The 18,955-nt window shown below is 44.5% G+C and overlaps 1 protein-coding gene across 1 annotated transcript; it reads right to left on the reverse strand.

The window, feature by feature from the left end:
- Positions 1–102: 102 nt before the first annotated feature.
- Positions 103–15,826, reverse strand: LOC311113712 (protein disulfide-isomerase-like). Its single transcript, XM_084157018.1, has 11 exons — positions 15,514–15,826; positions 12,987–13,193; positions 10,958–11,091; positions 10,504–10,641; positions 8,316–8,420; positions 7,922–8,047; positions 7,456–7,656; positions 6,664–6,784; positions 5,452–5,633; positions 3,686–3,802; positions 103–1,769 (listed from the first exon to the last, which is right to left on the reverse strand). The coding sequence occupies exons 1-11, from the start codon at positions 15,650–15,652 to the stop codon at positions 1,707–1,709; spliced, it is 1,533 nt and encodes a 510-aa protein (XP_084013144.1). The 5' UTR covers positions 15,653–15,826; the 3' UTR covers positions 103–1,706.
- Positions 15,827–18,955: the final 3,129 nt, after the last annotated feature.

Below are 18,955 nucleotides of genomic sequence, written 5' to 3' on the forward strand. Positions count from 1 at the left end.
CATGGTATAAAATCCAGTTATGATAGTCTCCCTTTTTAAAACTCCACAGTATTGATATAGAAACAAAGTTGTGCTGAAAAGTGCAAGAATAAAAGCCAACAGTAAATGTTTCATATTTTTATTTATTTATTTGGCCACCAGTTTTCACTTTTCCACGTCAAATTCAATGTGATGGAATGAGTTTGTTTCTAAGTCATTTCCCCCACCCCCTTGAACAGCTGCTGTTGAACGTCACAACCCTCACCCCGTTCTGCTCTACTCAACCCTCCCATCCCAGCCAAACGTCACAAAAAACATTCACAACCTTGTCCCTGGACGTGAGAAAAAAAAGCAGACTCAATCACACGCACGCTTACACACGACTCCATAATCATCACCGCACACACACCCAGGCACACAAACACCTCCATGGGGACGAGAGCGTCAGGTAGAGCCGAAGCCAGAGGGATGGGGGTAGTACAGGTACTGTAGGGCTGTGGCACTGTTCCAGGACAGAGACCGCTCTCAAGTCCCAAAACACACTTCCTTTTACATAACCACCTCTGCTCCTTCAGTAACCATGTGGAATCTGACGGCATGAACACAGTAGCCTGGTCTCAGATACGTTTGTGCCGTCTGGTCAAGACCATAGGAGTTGGCGAGACCGCCCAAACAGATCTGGGACCAGGTTATGAACAGTGCAACAAACAGAAAACAGTCCCGGGCCACCACACTAATCCCAGGTCTGAGAGAATAAGAGGGCCAACTCTGCCCCAGCTTAAACTTTAGCTGGGCATTACTGGTATACACAGATCATTTAAATGACAGATTTTAAAAATATATATTGAATGAAAATACAATTAAATAAAACAAGCTATTTCCAAAGTGTATTTTTTCTCTTAAAAATAAATGTCAGTAGCCATGCTGAAATGAGGGAAACTGAACTGAAATTGAAAAACATATGATTTGTAGACTTAGAGGGAATAAAGGCAGAGAGAGAGGAACACAGTGACCCTCAAGATTGGTCTCAGCTACAGATGCATATATTGCTTTCCAGAGGCCCCTGTGCTACACGGAACACGTTGCTTCTTTACTTGTTACTCTTTACAAAAAGACAATCGGATGGCCCCCAAGTCCCCTGAGAGATCAGTCCATACATCCCACCATATATAACACCTCTGGCCCTCAGAACGCCTAGCAGAGGAACAAGAACATGAGCAGCCCCACCATCCCAAACCTAAAAACCAGCTACACCGCAAAACTAAACTGGACCATCCTCACACTGAGGCAGGGTGGGGGAAAAGTAATTTGACAGGAAATGACAGGTACAATAACCCAATTTGTGGATCCAACTGGATATGTCAAGTACAGTATCTTAATGCAGTTAACATTTTGGTTCAAATATACAAGGCAATACAACTCCATCGTTTGATTGATGAGGAACGTTGGTAATGAAAAAAGCCGTTAAGACCACGAGGTGCCTTTCTGCTCTGTTGAGTTCCCATGACAAGGGGACAGACGAGTCCATCTGGTCCAGAGGGCGGGAGAAGGGGGATAGAGGTTGGAGAGGTGGCTTCAGGAGGGGGGGCTGGTCGAGGGTCCTGACACATCTGCTGACTGACTGAGGAGTAGTTAAAGGATAAGTATTAGTGTTCACAGAACAGGGGTGGAAGTGATGGTGGTTGGTTGGTAGAAAGGGTGGGGGTTCGTCTCTCCTCCGCCAGGTCTTATAACTCATCGTGGTCGCCACCGTCAGAATCACTGTCCTGTTCGTCCAGGTCTTCCATATCCTGGGAGGAGAAGAGAGGAGGAGAGGGTCTTTAACACCTGCCTGGAGGAAGCCTCTCTCTGAGTCTGGCCTGACTGGGCATGCAGTTCTTGGGAGTAGAAAGCTTGGAAGCTATAATGAATATTATGGTGCGAGGATACTATGCAGCTCATCTTGTGTGGCTGTCCTGATACATGAACCATATGCTCAAATCCAAAAATGGGCTACATGACATGCTTGAGAGGTTGTTGTTGAAAGAAACGTGACCTGGCGAAACATGTCCATCTATGGTGAAACATATGTACATATGAAAACAACCTAAAGACTAGACACGTGGGGCACTGAGGTTTACCTCAAAGGCTCTCCCTGCACATACATCACTTTCGGCAGATCGCATGAACAAATATGGCATGGTAACCCAAACAGTTAATAATGAATAATGTTTACATATCGTTTTACCCACTTCATATGCATATACACTATTCTAGTCTAGGATGTGGGGGTGAGGAAGGTAGGGTTGGGGATGTTGACTTGCACGTTCGGTCATGAGACCTGGTCCCAAGGGATAGCCTGGTAAACAGCGGCGACAGCTGCAGGGGGCATTAGTGACAGCAGTCGGGGCATGGTCTGCAATTAGACTTCTGAGAAGGGGGTGTGGTGGGTGGGGTGTGTGTGAGGTAGTGGGACGAAGGCCTTCAACTAGTTTGAGCTGGATCTCCAGAGGATTTTGGATGCAGGCCCTGGTCTTAGCACCCAGCTAGGTGCCAGGGATGGAGCGAAACCTCAGCCGCATCTCAAAAAGCCACCAGGCTTATTTTAGAAACATTAGAGAGATTACTGGCTCTGGCCATTTGGCTTCGAAATGGGGAGAGAAAAACCCCATCATTCCCTTGAATGAAAGAAGTCTTGGATGATGATGTAAGGAACATGATACATTTTCACAAAATGTCTTACTCTGTTCCACCCGGGCATTATGGGATCTCCTGGTATGAATTCTATTAGTCAGAATTATTACAAACTCAGGTCAGGATTTTGAGTGGGTCAAGTTTGTCATGTCCTTCATTGAGGATAGACATGGGCTGCTGATGTAATGAGCATGTCTGTCTGGCTGCCTGCTGTGCTTGAAGACAGTTCATGGAAGTCTTAGTCAGGTTGACCTATATCATCTCTAGATGCAAGACCCAGTTTCCTCCAGGTTGGATTGGAAAGTGGTTGAGTCAGTGAAGTGAGATGGGGAAAGGCACCAGACTTCAACACTGACAAATAAATAACACCATGTAAAGCAGACCCATTCCATTTGTTTCTGCATTGTCCTAAGGCAGAGTAGGCTTCACTTGCAGGGAGGACAGATTGCATTCACAGGTAGGCATGTGTGACCCCAATTCTAGGGTTACAAGTCACCCAAATCTTCAGGAGAGGTGGTCCTGTGGGTCTATTCTGGGTGACCTACAGGATACTGAATATCCCTCCCAAAAAGCATTTAGTGCTGTAAGAGGCCTTGCTTGCACATGCACAACTCTTGGGCCAGTTTCTGGGGAGAATCGTAGTTTGTATTCAATTGATCAGGTTAAACCTTCTCAAACTTTGCTGCATTCTCCTGTCCTGTCCACTAATGCATTGCTTTTACTGGATAACATTGGGTTGGCTGTAATTCAAACGCACCATTTTTTGACAGTTTGAAAGCGGCCTTGAGCAACATGCAAATTTCAACGAGACATATACTCAGCATATGACCGTGTAAAAAATAAGTCATTGGGTGAAAAAGGTGGGCGTTTACAGATCGAAACTGCAAGTAAAACTGTTGGGCTTTCAAAAGGTTGCCACAATTACGGTTTGACATTATAGCAATGCCTTGCGGTTGAAAGTTATAAGTTGCAAGTCTTGCAAACATCATTGTAGTGTCTGCTTAAGGATGAAGACTCCCAGGGGTGTACTTACATCCAGACCATCATCCTCCTCCCCTTCTTCTCCAGCTGGTGCTCCGCCATCCTTGCCTCCGCTCTCCAGGAACTTGGTGAAGCCCTCCAGCGTCCTCTCACCATTGTAGTCGACCACCTGCATGGAAGAAAATCACATGCATCAAATGTATATAGGGATTCAAATACAAAATGGGTCATTTTCCTTTGCTTTTCCATGAGAAAGACTGACTGCATGCATTACCAACTATCAAATGTGGCAAAATTGGAGCTATAAAACCCCAAGAAAAGTCCAGTGGCCTATTTGTCAAAGATTCTACTGAAATCCTATTTAAATGTCTAATTATTAAAAATCAGCCTGTGGGGTCCCGCAACAACACGTGCTAATTTGAATCTGGAGCCAATAACCTGAGGCCTCTGGCCATCTTCAGATCTGTGCCAATGAGTGGTCAAGAGGAGATCTACAACTATTGATGGAGGAGAGAAGGCTAAAAGGTGTGTTGTTTATGGCCCTTCTCCTTTATAGAACCAGTTACTATAGCGCTGCCCTTGAGATCGGTCTTGAGGACAGTCGCGGAGCTCTGCCTCCAGACCCATGCAGTCTTAGCCAGTCAATACAGACCATAACGAGCCATCAGACAGAGAGGCGGAGCCTGGGGCTACTCGTGCAGCTGCCCCCTTCCCTAGCCATCTCTGGCTCTGTCACATTGAGGAATGGCTCAGGGTTAACCCCAGGGCTCTTAGCGAGGGGGATACCAGCACACAGCTCCCAATTAAGGCTGCCAACCTCTTCAAGGAGGCTTTCTGTAGTTGACTGCTATGGGCTATAGTTCAGTAGGGTGGCTGGCATGCCTCTGCGAGTTGGTTGAGGGCCAGGGTGGTCTTTAAGAGCAGGTTTGCGTTTTTCATCTTGAATCTTGTTGTAGCTGGCACAGCCACAGTCATAAAATCTTAACTACATTTCTAAACCTATTGCCTGACATTAAAACCAAAAAGCATTATTTTCTTTTACACACTAGCCAATTTTGACTGGCCTATCTAAGGGGAAAATGATCAGTTCTGCCTCCAAGACAAGACTCATGACAATAAATGTCAACCTGCTCTTTAAGAGCTGGGGTGAGGGTCTCTAGAGGATCCCAAGAGGGAGAGGGCATTATCGGGCACCCATAAATGAGGGGTTGGGGGTGGTAGAAGTCGTAAACACCCCCACAATGGCAGAGTCACTCAGACGGCCATCAGGCTCGGGTTTCGTCATGTGTGAAATGATTAAGAAATTAAAATATGATTTTTCAGTAGGGTGGATGGATGGGTATGGGTGGCCAATAGCCATGCTTTGGAGGTGTTTACCGAAAGAGCCAAAGCCCAGAATGAGAGGTGCTACTAACTGAAGGGGGTTAAATCTCTCTCGAGAGCTTGGTTTTCAAAAGTGAGACCCGTGCTCGAATGCCGTGCAATTTATCGCTGGCTATGTTGAGAAAATTAGCCAATTAAAAATATATATATGTTGTCATGTTATCGCAAAAGGGGAATTAGACCTATAGACCTTGGTCATTCCAAAATGGGGTTGTATGGAGGACTTCTATAGTCATGCAATAATCTCATCACATTTGGGTTTATAGCACGGCCCCTCTGTCTCAACTCAAACGCCATCCCCTAGTGTGGGACAGAGGGACTGACCAGCCGAGGACCATTTCGATGAAAACGTTGTAATGATACATTTGGGAGTCAACTGCTTCAGTAACAAATGGCTGCTGACACAGACATTCCACGTCTTTCCAGTAGACTTACCTTGTGCTCATCCCCTGCAGGGAAGAACTTGAGTGTGGGGAAGCTGTGTACTTTGACTGTCTCGATCTCGTTGGCTGTGGAGTCCATCTTGGCCACGATGATGTCGGCGCTGTCCTGGTACTTCTCTCCCAGTTTGGTCCAGATGGGGTCAATCTGTTTGCAGTGGCCGCACCAGGGTGCATCTGCAGTGGGGAGAACAGAGGAGCAGCCAGGTATAAGTCCCATGGGCAAAAAGCAGTCATGCGTTAACAGCAGCATGCAAAAGTCATATAAGATCTTATTCATGGATTGATGAGAACATTTTCATGTCCCATACAAGCTCATTGATTATCACCTGAATGCTTAGGCTGGTTATTGTATTGCATGACGTTACTTTGCCTTCCATTTCTATCCATGGTAGAAGTATCATGCATGGATATAAATACTCACTGATGCACAGATATGCATGGAAAATATAATGCATGGCTGTATAGGATCATTTATACAATGGAAAGTGACTGGAATGGGAGAATCGCCTGCATGCGGCCCATTAATTCAAGCCTGTGTGCTGTAGTTGCAGAGGCTGGCAGTTAGGTTTACGACAGCTGTGCCTCCCTACAATGCCATCCTGTCCCATCCTACCCTGGCGACCCAAACACTGGGAAACTTCAAACACGCACGGAGCATGGCACGTGCGCCCCCAGCTAAATGCCCTCGCTCCCCTCAACCGGGTAGGAAATACCCTCCACACCCGTACGGGAAATGGTACTACTCCCCCGCCCCCAGTCAGTGACCTTGAGCGACATTATATTAAAGCCCAGGGATGGAAAATTCCTCACTCTGGCTCACCACAACAGTGGAGGCAAGTTTAGTAATAGTGAGCTATAAAAATCTCCTCCCGCGACTACATTTATCCCAATGTTTTCTTACTCTGTCTTGGGTTACGCATTGATTAGTGTGGAGGACTGATGGAATGATCTTAGGTCCCTATCCCAGTCTCTTGTACATCTGCTGGGGCTTAGCACAAGGGTGCATCGCCAGGGCTAGGAGAAAGACTCAGGTTTCAGACTCAGGAGATAGATTCCCACCACTCTTCCTCCCTCCACGTGGGTGGTGTAATCAAAAGAGCGCACCTCAAAATATATCAGGGCCATCGACCCCTGAAAAGGGAGCCTGTTGACCACCTGGGGCTTACATATGGTACTGGGATTGACGAGAGGGGGTAGTACTTACAAAACTCAACGAAGACGTTCTTTTTGGGGTCGAAGACTACCTCCTCAAAGTTCTTGCCGACCAGGACTTTGACGGGGTTCTTGTCCCAGTCTTCAGGGATGTCCTGGCTCATGAGGTGGGGCTGTTGGGGGAGACACGAAGAGGAGAGATTGACGATAGATTACATTACTTTTGCAAAACTAAGAATGAGCTGAATTATGTTAGTTCCAAACTAAGCAACACTTGAATTCTGGGTCGTTACCCTGTTGAATGGTACAGAAACATGATTCCCAAGTCATGAGGCAATCTCCTATACAATGGGAATTATGCAAAACCTGCACAGTGTACATACTCCGTCACACCACTAAAATGAATATGGAGTCAAACCAATACTTACTAATTCAAGTTCGTGATGGAGGCCCACATTTGGTTGTGTCTTCCTAAAAGTCCTAACAGCTTGCACTAAACCTTATGACATAAGAATTGACATTTGGACTACTTTCTGGTACAGCGTGTTAGCCTACATCTGCACTTTCAATCCATTGCCATTGACGCACAGCCATCGAGACATGACTGCACTGCAGTGACATAAGAGTAATGGAGACTGATTCATCAATGTCTACAGTAGGGCACGGCTGTTCTCACCGTCTAGGCTGGACTGTGGCCTACAGTACTGAACTTCTCAGCAGTCAGGGGCATCCCAATGATCTAGAAACCCCAGTAACCCTGTAATCTGAGTAACACTATGTTCTTACACGCACACAGAGCATGTACAATTGGAGTGTGTGTAGTCATTATTAGGCCAACACACACCTTGAGTTTGCCCTCGGTGAAGAGTGTGCAGAAGGCAACGATGTTGTCGGCGGTGATGGCCTCGCTCTCGGGCCTGTACTTGGTCATCTCGTCCTCCAGAGTGATGAGGCGGATGGCGGGACACTCCTCCTTCTTCAGCCCAAAGAACTCCAGGATGCGCTGGTTGTCGTCCACCTCGCTGTCGATGAAGATGAACAGGATCTGGGAAGGAGAGGAAGATTAAATACGAGGGTCAAGTATCTAGCCTTTAGTCTAGGTAGGTATGTGAAGTACACTCCAGTACAGTCTGTGGTACATACCGAGACACAGTACTGCACATGCAGTACATTACTTTCAAGGCACTGGATGAAAAATAACTGCCTCACAATAAATAGATCAGGAAAAACAAGCACACTGCCTTTGCTGGAGATAGGGTACAATGAATGGTCGTCACTTTCAATCTGTTCAGACAGTCTGGTCCACCCACCTTGCCCTTGAATCCCTCGGCTGCTTTCTTGAACTCGGCCATTTTGTCTTTGAAGTCTGAGGCAGCCTTGGGCACGAACATGAGGATGTGAGACTTGATTTCTCCTCCGAAGATCTTGGGGGCGGTCTGCAGAGCAAACAAAATGTTATGAAGCATGAATGTCATACACGGGGAACAAAGCTCAGCTTAAAGTTGTGGTAAGAGCACTGAAGGGCCTTGGTGGGGATGAGGCTGTTGATAGATTCTGTAGCTTTGTGTGACAACAGAAGAAAGTTCATCTGGGAAAAAGTGTATTTTCTGAGTGGTCGAGAGAGTGTGTGTGTGTGTGTGTGTGTGTGAGAGGATATTTGAGACAGCGCATCTGAGTATCAGCGGAACAAAGTACGGCCATTACCTGCTCGGTGAACTCGATGACCAGGGGCAGCTGGTTGGCCTTGATGAAGGCCAGCAGGTCAGCCTTGCTCAGCTCTCCGTCAAAGGTGTTACGACCCTCATCGAACTGTGGAGGAGAAAACAGATGGAAACATTAGTTGGAAGCAAAACCCGTTAATACGCCACCAACTTTCCAGTTTAGTCCCATTTGATTATATTCTGCCTGTGAACTCCCCACAACCCAAACATAGATTTACCAAAACAAGCTCATTTAAATCCCTTTGGTAACCCCAGCCGAAGAAAGCACCGGTAGGCTAAATGGGGTTTTATTGAGTGTGAAGAATAGCTATACAGTGCCGGGCAGCTCTTCCTGGTACACAAAGGGAAAGTGGAGAGACCACAGGAGTTACGGACATTGACCAAAGCAGTGAAACTCAAGCCTCTGAGTGTTAAACAAGTAAAGGGAGGGCAGGGTGACAGCTGTCTATCGAAACAGTCAGAGCTTTGGGACTTTTCTAAACTGTGGGCATTGGGCCAGGAGTGTGTGTGTGTGTCAGGGTTGGATTACACACACAGTAAGCAGACAATAGTGGGGTAGTATGATGACTGATGAGCCGGGGGGGCTGCTCGGGCGATAAGATGGAGGAATCCCATCTATGTCTCATTAGAGATGGAGGGTTAAGCCTTTAAAATGACAGGCAGAAATCTATTGAATATGCGACATGTCGATGAGCTGTGTCCTCCCTGACCACTAAATGGGCAATGATTTAAAAAAGTAGGATAAAACATTCTAAACAGATTGAGAGAGATGGAGACAGGTTGACTGACAAGTCTGGTCTGGTCTAGTCTTGTCCAGCAATGAAAATAAAAAAGGTTTCTGGGTGGCAACTGTTTTTAAAATGTCCCATTGGAATCTTACTTCTGCTGAATAGGAGCCAAATCCTAACTTGATATCTAACCCACATAGACATCAGTGCATTATTTCTGAAGTTTGAGATTCAGTCCTATGCCTCATAGTGGACCATGTTTCCAACTACTCAACCCAAACCCCCACTGGCAGCTGTCTTCTTTCCTTGTTGACCACTGATGACTTATCAGGTGAAAGGAAGAATGTATTTGACATAACATCTGATATCTATGGAAAGGCAGGAATGTGGCCATGACAAGTTGCATAACATCTAATGGAATGTCCATGTGGACTGTGACCCAGTTCAGCCCAGGTCAGTTTACTCTTAGCTGACAAGATGTGGCTTTGAAATATGGATATCCAATTACCATATCTGCTCCTTTCAAGAATAATTGTCATTTGAGGGAGGGGAGAGGGTAAGACCATTACATGTCGGAGCCGAATTTAAATGACCAGTTGGCCTTCCCTGTCAAATCTGAATGAATCCCTCATCTTGCCATTACCGGGGAAATGCTGGTTCAAATGAGTGAACTCCTCAGAAAGTCTAGACTTGAATATGAAGGAAGAATCTCAGGAGGGCTCGATCAAAGAAGATAGCATGCCCCTTCTTTTGAACTGTTAAGAGCTGCACTGTACTTTAGAGAGCTTGTCAGCTGTACTTGTTCTTCATTCACAGACACCAGCCAATGAGACTAGCAGGGAAACCCTATGACCTAATACAGCGGATGCCACTAACCCATCAGTAATCATCTAGGCATGCTAGCTCAATGATGTCACCCTCTTCAAAAGGCAGAATGCAGCAATGAGCCCAAAAGCAGGCAGAACGAGAGTCAGACGCATTCCCAGAGCAGAACCTCAGAGGTCTACAGGCTAATATTAGCAGGCCAAGACCGGATACTGCTGTAGATATGGGGTCGTCGGATTCCAATACCTAGCTGACACCAGGCTGTGTGGGTCGTAAAAGAATCAAGCCTGTCTGCAGCTACCCTCCAGATTGATGTTAAGTGATGGTATGGGTTACGCTCGTGATATAATCAAATCTATTCCAGGTCATTCATAATGTGTTTATAATCCAGTTAAATTTAAATAACTGGTAAAACATGCCAATAATCACTACTAGACAGCAAAGTAGAGAAAGCAAAAACCGTAAGGATTCACTGCTAAGATATAGCTTCCAGGCAGCAAGCAGTCTACAGAGTCCGATGGATCGAAGGGTTACGCCATGATCAGGGTAGTAATTTTGAAAGAGATGAAAACGCTTGGGGTGATTAAGTCATACTGAATCAAAGTATTCACGCCGTACCTTCTTGAAGAGGACCACTCCATCCTTGGACACCTCGAACTTGGAGAAGATGGCGTCGTTGGAGGTGATGCCGAATGGAACATCATCGACGGCCTCGGCAGCCTTCAGGAAAGCCTTCGCTCCCTCAGACTCCGCATCCTGGAGGACAAAGAGACGCTTAGCTTAGATGCCGTCATACATGAACCGTAAAACTCATTTATGTAGCAAATTAATGATTAAAACATGCCCATCTATGCCTTGATAATTCATTTAAACTGTGAGAGAATGATTTTATGTATTCCTATTGAAAATTAGCCAAAACTATTGATCAGTACTGAAAAAGTGTCAAACAACTAGCGGTCTAGTGGGAAATAGGGCTTAGTAGGCACTAAACTTTCCTGCAAAGAATCACTACAGATCGGCCTTGTAGTATCACAGTGACCTCGCGCAGCTAGGTCAGAGGTCATCGTCTCACCTTGAAGAAGCCGATGACCGCTACCTCGTTGTCGGCGATCATGGACTCTGCCTGGGCGACCTCCCCCAGGGTGGTGGCGGACGGTCCGGTGCGCTTCTTCAGCCAGTTGACAATGTCATCAGCCTGTCTGCCAGCTGCAGGAAGGGAACAACAGTTCTAGTCACTCTGGTCGCGTTCAAACATGAATAATGTATGAGATTGATTCCCTACTTCCTTTGTTTGTTGTACTGTAATGTATTCACTGAGCAGACAAGGTTGGCCATGGTAAACAATACAACAGAATGGCAACCCTGCCTTCGTGTCTTCTAATCATGTACAGATCAGAGATTATGGCAAGGGCGGACGCAAGGATGCATTTTGAAGTATTGGAACAGGGCCCAGGTCACATGACCAGGGCTGGCTGAAGAGACACTAACGGTACAGCCCGCCACAGATAGATCAAACAATGCTTCAGGGTGAACAGGCGGAAAAGTACATTTACTCTGCCACGACTATGGTGTACTTGAGTAAGCACAGCTACAAGTACTGCTGCCATTATTCTACTTGAATGGTCGTTATGAGGGACAAAGGACAGTGAAAGACCTCTCATTTAATAAAGTATTTCTAATCTTATTTGGTCACACCAGCCTTGTTGCTGGCAGACTAAGGAAAAAGGTAGCTACATACCGCCGTGATTCGTTTGGCCCAACAGAGAAGACTTAAGCTCTCTAAGAACCAACGTGTCCCAATTAAGTGGACTGACTCATGATTAACCTGGATGCTATTACGAAATGAGCCAATGAAGCAACAGCGGAGCAACACCACTGAGCAACGCTGTAGCCAGGCCAGACAGACAGCTGGAGAAGGGATACTGCTGCCTGTGGCCTTGACAGTGCACCGCTTTTAGCCCAGAGAGAGCAAGTGCTGGAAGTTAGGGCTGTCCCACACACACCCCCTTAAAATAAAAAAAATAAAAAACACAGACAGGCGCAGCCACAGTGAGCAAACGTGAGGAACTGCACATTGCCCGGTTGGGGGGATGGGAGGGGGAGAGCGAGAGCATGGAGAGAATGTGTGGAGGAGGAAGGGGCCCCTTCATTTAGTCACAGTTATATGGGGCAGAGTGAATGGGTCATTGGCTAACACACACTTGGCTGATAGGAGTCCCATTAACAGCATAAGAAAAGTAATTACTTAGTGTCTGAGCCATCCTTCAGAAAATAATGATCTGATCATACACAGAATCTTTGCCTGATGATCATAACCGGACTACTGCACTACACGAGACAGCTTATCACTTTGTTGGTAATAGTTCTCCCAGGCACTGAGCTACTTAGGCATTGAGAAATTAGGTTGTTTTAGATTTAGTCATTGAGATCATCACATGAATAGCATAATTTGGAAGTTGACAATCTTATTTGATATAATTGGTTATTTGAAAATCTGAAGAAATTCAGGGTAGAGCCTTGTCCAACTGACTTGAGAAAGTGAAAGAATAGGCTAAATTTGTAACGGCTATCCAAGTACACAGAAATAGCCCAATTCTGCCTATGGAGTCGGTCCATGATCATGTCAAGCGCAGTATATGCTGTAACTAGGGCTATGACGATTATGGAATTTTAGGTAACGATTAATTGTCATGCAAATTGACATAATTTGTCATAATTTTTGTAAAAAGAAAATTGAGCTTGTAGGACAATGCATCATAAGAAAATGAGTTACAACATACCTAATGAATACAACACAGCTTTGGTGACAACCACCCCCAGTCTCAAAAACAAATGGTTTTGACGGCTTGGAACTTTTAGAAATAAAGCTTCTCATCCCGCCGGTGACATTCTGCTCATAAAATGATTAAACTTTACCCAATTCATGTAAAAATGAACTGCTATTTTGTAAACTACATCTACTTAAATATAAAGTTGAATCCCCCTTAACGGGGTACAACGATTCTGATTAGTACTTTCTTTAGTTCACAGTTGACCATAATTGTCAGTTATATGATTATTGTGCCAGCACTAGCTGTAACATACATCATCCCACTACTCACCAGAGTACTCTTTGGGCGACTCCTTGTCTCCCCCCTTGAAGAACTTGATGGTAGGGTACCCCCGGACACCAAACTCCTGGGCCAGGTCTGCCTCCTCGGTGGCGTCCACCTTGGCCAGGCGGATCTCTGAGCCCTCTGCCTTCAGCATGCTGGCAGCTTTGGCATACTCCGGGACCAGGGCCTTGCAGTGGCCGCACCATGGGGCATCTGAAACAAGGACATCATAGAAATAGAATTAGACCACATAGCTTCAGAGTTTAGATATTATCACTGATGGGTGAAGTAGATGCAAATACAGTAGTGGCTCTGTTGATATACTACATTAACATGTGATTTGCAGATTTCCAGATAACTGAACAAAGCACATTTGCTTACAGTAGGCTATTTAGAGGGTGTGGGGAAATCTCATCTGGCAAGTTAGTTTTCAATGAGCTCACTGAAAAGACTAGCCTTGGGCTATAACTAATTTGCACCCCAGTATCTCTATTTGCACATCTATAATTCCAGTGTTAATACGAAATTGTAACTATTTTGCACTATGGCCTATTTATTGCCTTACCTCCATAACTTACTACATTTGCACACACTGTATATATATTTTCTGTTGTATTTTTGACTTTATGTTTTGTTTACCCCATATGTAACTGTTGTTGTTTTTAATCGCACTGCTTTGCTTTATCTTGGCCAGGTCACAGTTGTAAATGAGAACTTGTTCTCAACTGGCTTACCTGGTTAAATAAAGGTGAAAAAATTAAAAATAAAATAAAAGATAGTGAAAATGTTGCCTGAGAAAGGAGGTGGATTTCTAATCTGACTTCTTATGGTGGACATAGAATGGCTTGTACAGGTTCTGAATGCATGAACTCAACAAAACAAACTTAACTCATTGATTGCCTGTGATTGTGTGATTAATGTGCCTTGAGATGTCAAGATATCAACATAAACTTGACAAGTCTATTAAGCTTGGTTGTAAATTCAAAGTCCAAAGGATATTTCCTCAAATTATAAAAAAGCCCTACAGCAATTCCTCGAGATGTCAAGATATCACCATAAACTTGACAAGTCTATTAAGCTTGGTTGTAAATTCAAAGTCCAAAGGATATTTCCTCAAATTATAAAAAAGTCCTACAGCAATTCCTTTCTAACTAAATATTATGTTTATCATTCTTTCAAAACATGAATAAAATGAGTTGGTGCGTTTTCACTGCAATGTTTCTTGGTTTCAGTGGAGAAAACCCCCAATTCCATCAGCCAGGAGAGTTAAACAAAAATTGAACAGATGATTTAACTTTATAAGTACACGTCAACCTAGCATCTCATCCAACCCCACAGGTCCCGCCCGTCCGTGAGATACGTGGGCAACAGTATTTAGTCCTCCCCCCACGGTGTTCATTGGAAAGTCCGAGTCGTGGAGTTCTCTGATTGGACTGCAGGCTTGTCAGTTAAAAGTGCAGAATACCTCAAATAGTTTGACAGTTGTAGCGGGACCTGTGTTGCAAAACCACTGCAGAAACTTATGTGAATTTCAGTAAACTTACATCAAAACAGCTCCTAACTGAAACCGGGGTAGAAAGTGTTCATGATCAGGAAACGATATCTAGCAATCGAAACTCAAGTGGTGACTGAATCAAAACCATACACGTCACTGTTGCAACTAATGGAGTCTGCCTGATGTATTCACACGACTGAATGAAGTGATCACTCAAGAAGAGATGCTTTGCTAGCACTGTTGCACATAGCTTGAGTATTCTAAATCGTGCATGAAGTATTGTCTCGAGGGTACACAGAAGCACAAGCCATCCCTTGTAAGCTAAACAAACAAGAATACGTTTTAGTCACGTTTATCAACTTCTAGATATATGCAGCCACCAAGGCTGGTAAAGAACCAGACACTTGCACCAACAAGTGTTCACAGATAAATGTGACTGTCATTTAGTTGTTTACTTATCAGTCCTGAGACGGCTAGATAACTAGATATGGAGCACTGAATGCTCAATTTTACTGTGCCGGGTAACGTTATACTACTAGCTAGATAGCTAGTTAACAGCAACAAAGTCCTGTACTACTAAGGTTCATCCAAATATGTTGCAATAACTAGCTACCTAGTTAACGTTAGCTACAGTTAGCAAGCTAGCTGGGATGGGCATTGGCTTAGATTCCTTCAAAAAAATATATAACGTTACTATTTGTAATACAATGCCAATCAAATGGCCAATGTGTGTAATCAACATGAAATGTATGACAGGCCTAGCTAGCAAGTGACCAATTTGAATAACTAACGTTTGCCAAGCAAAACGATAGTAGCTAAGTTAACGTTAGGCACACTTAACGTTAGCAATCAAGCAAGCTAGCTAGCTGACGTTGGCCATTCCACATACCTTCTGCAGTAGCTGAAGTGAAACTGATAACACAGCCGCAAGCGAACTCAGCTAGCATGCTAGTTTAGCTGCGTGAACAAATTAGCAGGAAAGCTAACAAGTTAGGTTGTTGTCTAAGGCTTTATATCAGATAGCAGGTAATTACTTACAGAATTCAACAAGGATGTTTGGGTGAGCTTCCAAAGCCTCCTCGAAATTACTTTTCTTCAGCACCAGAACATCATCTTCTTCGCCGATCTCAGCCCGGCTTGCCACCGCCAGTGTGCAGAGTAGGAAAAACTTCAACATAGTTGCTGTCGACTGCGTTTTCTAACAGAAAATGTGTTCGTAGCTACAATTGAATGTGATACCGACTGAAAGCGGTGTATTTGTCGTTTCTCTTCTTAAAGATAGAACTGTAGCTTGTATTTTGTGTCTACCGCTACTAACGTCGTGGCATTACGCGCAGGAACCAGAAGGGTCAGCCGTAGTGCGCAGGCGCATTTATCAGCTTGAAAGCTGCTCGTGTTGAATTGTGACTGGACCACAGCTGAAGGTACCTGGAAGTGAATCCAATTTGTCAATGGCTGTGTATTGAAATCGATTGAAATACTCTGCAGTCGCATTCTTTCTGATATTTGAGAATTGTTGACACAAATAACTAAAATGACTTAGAATGAAGGCTAAGGTTTTATGCAGAAAATGTGATGAAACAGTATAATATTCAGGGAGGAAATGGCAGATGGAATGGTGAATGATACCTTGCCGGTTATTAAAGACCTAGGATGATTAGCGTGATATATCTAGAATCAGATATAGAGAGAAAGGTACATATTTTTTCTTGTTTCGATGGGGGAATATTAAAGGCGCTTCATGGTCAATCCGACATCTGCACTGGCCGTGCAGCATTTAAGGTGATCTGGGCATTTATACTTCATGTGCTTTGCAGAGAAGCATGGCGCTGTTGTGAAGGAAGTTGTCAAGGAAGTGAGTTTGTGCTTGTACAGGACCTCCCCACCTACCGTCAACCAATCATGTCAATGCAGAGCTATATGGAGCCCTTGGCATTGTTAAACATTTGGGGAGGCGCACAGGCATGCTGTGTGGAGCTCAATTTGGAGTTTGCATGCCTCGGGAGGCCATCTTAAAACTGCCATCAGCCGAACCTGGTGTGTACAGAAAAACGGAATCATCTCAATTAAATGATCTAGAGATCATAAACCGACTTCGTTTTTTCCCACAACAATTACATTTGAAAATTATTTTACATGAATATTTCCTGTGATAGGTCTACATTTCAGTAGCTCCCTGTCCATATGAGCTATAGATCTACAGACAAGTGTGGCGGGTTCCTTGACACCTTTTTTTCTTTTTCAAAAGTTCCTGCCCTTTGATGTTCAACAAATATTTATATTACAGCTGTGGTGCAGTGGTCTAAGGCACTGCATCACAGTGCTAGCTGTGCCACTAGAGATCCTGGTTCGAATCCAGGCTCTGTCGTAGCCGGCCGCGACCGGGAGACCCATGGGGCGGCGCACAATTGGCCCAGTGTCGTCCAGGGTAGGGGAGGGAATGGCCGGAAGGGATGTAGCTCAGTTGGTAGAGCATGGCGTTTGCAACGCCAGGGTTGTGGGTTCGATTCCCACGGGGGGCCAGTATAAAGAAAAGTATATATATATAATGTATACACTCACTAACTGTAAGTCGCTCTGGATAAGAGCGTCTGCTAAATGACTAAAATGTAAAGATTTCATTTTCAATAGCTTCCAATCCATATGACATGCACATCTAACCACTAGATGTTAGGTCATTGACCTCCCTCCCCATTAGAATTGCGATTTTTAATTTAACTGATTTTACATGAATATTTCCTTTTCAGGACCTTCCTATCCATATGAGCTACAGGTCTACAGACAAGTGCGGTGGGTTCCTTGACCTTTCTTATAAATGGTACACTTATTGGAAATATTTTTCAGATTACTGCTTTGGTTACTAATTCACATATAGATCTACTTTTCTATGGCTTTATGTCCTGATGGTTTTGAAATCTAACACTGAAAATACTTTCCAATATTGTACATATTTAACAGTCGCCAGTTTATTAGGTACAACCATCTAGTACTGGGTCTGACCTCCCTTTGCCACTAGAACAGCCTGAATTCTTTGGGGCATTCTACAATGTGTTAGAAACGTTCCACAGGGATGTTGGTCCATGCTGACGCGATGGCATCACGCGGTTGCTGCAGAATGCTGCGAACAGCCCGTTCCATCTCATCCCAAAGATGCTCTATCGTCTGCTGCAATAACCCATCTGTGACAACGATCGACGAGTTGTGCGATCTGAGATGCCACACCACTGTTGTACTGCACCGTTATTTGTCTGTTTGTGGCCCGCCTGTTAGCGTGCACGATTCTTGCCATTCTCCTTCGACCTTTCTCATCAACAAGCTGTTTTCGCCCTCAGGATTAACAATGACTGGGTGTTTTTTGGTTTGTCGCACCATTCTCGGTAAACCCTAGACACTGTCGTGCGAGAAAAGCACTGGAGGGCGGCCGTTTCTGAGATACTGGACCCGGTGCACCTGGCACAGACGATGATACCACGCTCAAAGTTGCTTAGGTCACTTGTTTTGCCCATTCTAATGTTCAATCGAACAGTAACTGAATGCCTTGATGCCTGTCTGCCTGCTTTATATATCAAGCAAAGGCCACGTGACTCACTGTCTGTAGGAACGATCCATTTTCGTGAACAGGGTGGTATACCTAATAAACTGGCCGGTGAGTTTAGTGTATGCTAAAACAATTGGGGAAATTATATTATTTTATACTAACACAATTGGTCTGAGAAAGATTTTGTTTAACAAGTCATAAACAAAATTCTCAAATATAAGTGTCAAAGTTATTGACACACCTGTTTTCAATTCTCCAGCACCCTACCCTTGTGAGGATAACGACACTGAGCCTTTTTCTAAAATGTTTTATGAGATTGGAGAAGACGTTGGGAGAGAGTGGTGTTTTCACATACATAGTCCTCTTTACATTTTTACATTTACATTTTAGTCATTTAGCAGACGCTCTTATCCAGAGCGACTTACTTATTTTATTTTTCATACTGGCCCCCCGTGGGAAACGAACCCACAACCCTGGCGTTGCAAACGCCATGCTCTACAAACTGAGCTACATCCCTGCCGGCCATTCCCTCCCCTACCCTGGACAACGCTGGGCCAATTGTGCGCCGCCCCATGGGTCTCCCGGTCACGGCCAGCTACGACAGAGCCTGGATTAAAGTGAACTCTGGGGTAAGAAAAGAACAAGCAAAATAACTAATGTCTTTGTATTCACACTGCCCTTGCCTTTGAATGAGGACTCAACACTTTTGCCAATTCACCTATTTTGTGGTCCGAGTCCTCTTTGCATTCACATTGCTAAGTTTAGAAAGGAACCAATATCTTTATCCAACATTCACTCAATGCACTCTGGGTTTTTACAAAGTGCAGGACAAGCCATTCCAGAACCTTGCCGGCAGCTGTTTTCCCCCAGCAATTTGTTTTAGGTGAAGGAGCGCAATATGTTTTTTTTATGACGTCATAATTCGTCAACGTTTGTATCGAC

The sequence above is a fragment of the Coregonus lavaretus genome (genome assembly GCF_964263955.1).
Source record: "Coregonus lavaretus genome assembly, chromosome: 40".
NCBI classification, from domain to species: Eukaryota; Metazoa; Chordata; class Actinopteri; order Salmoniformes; family Salmonidae; genus Coregonus; species Coregonus lavaretus.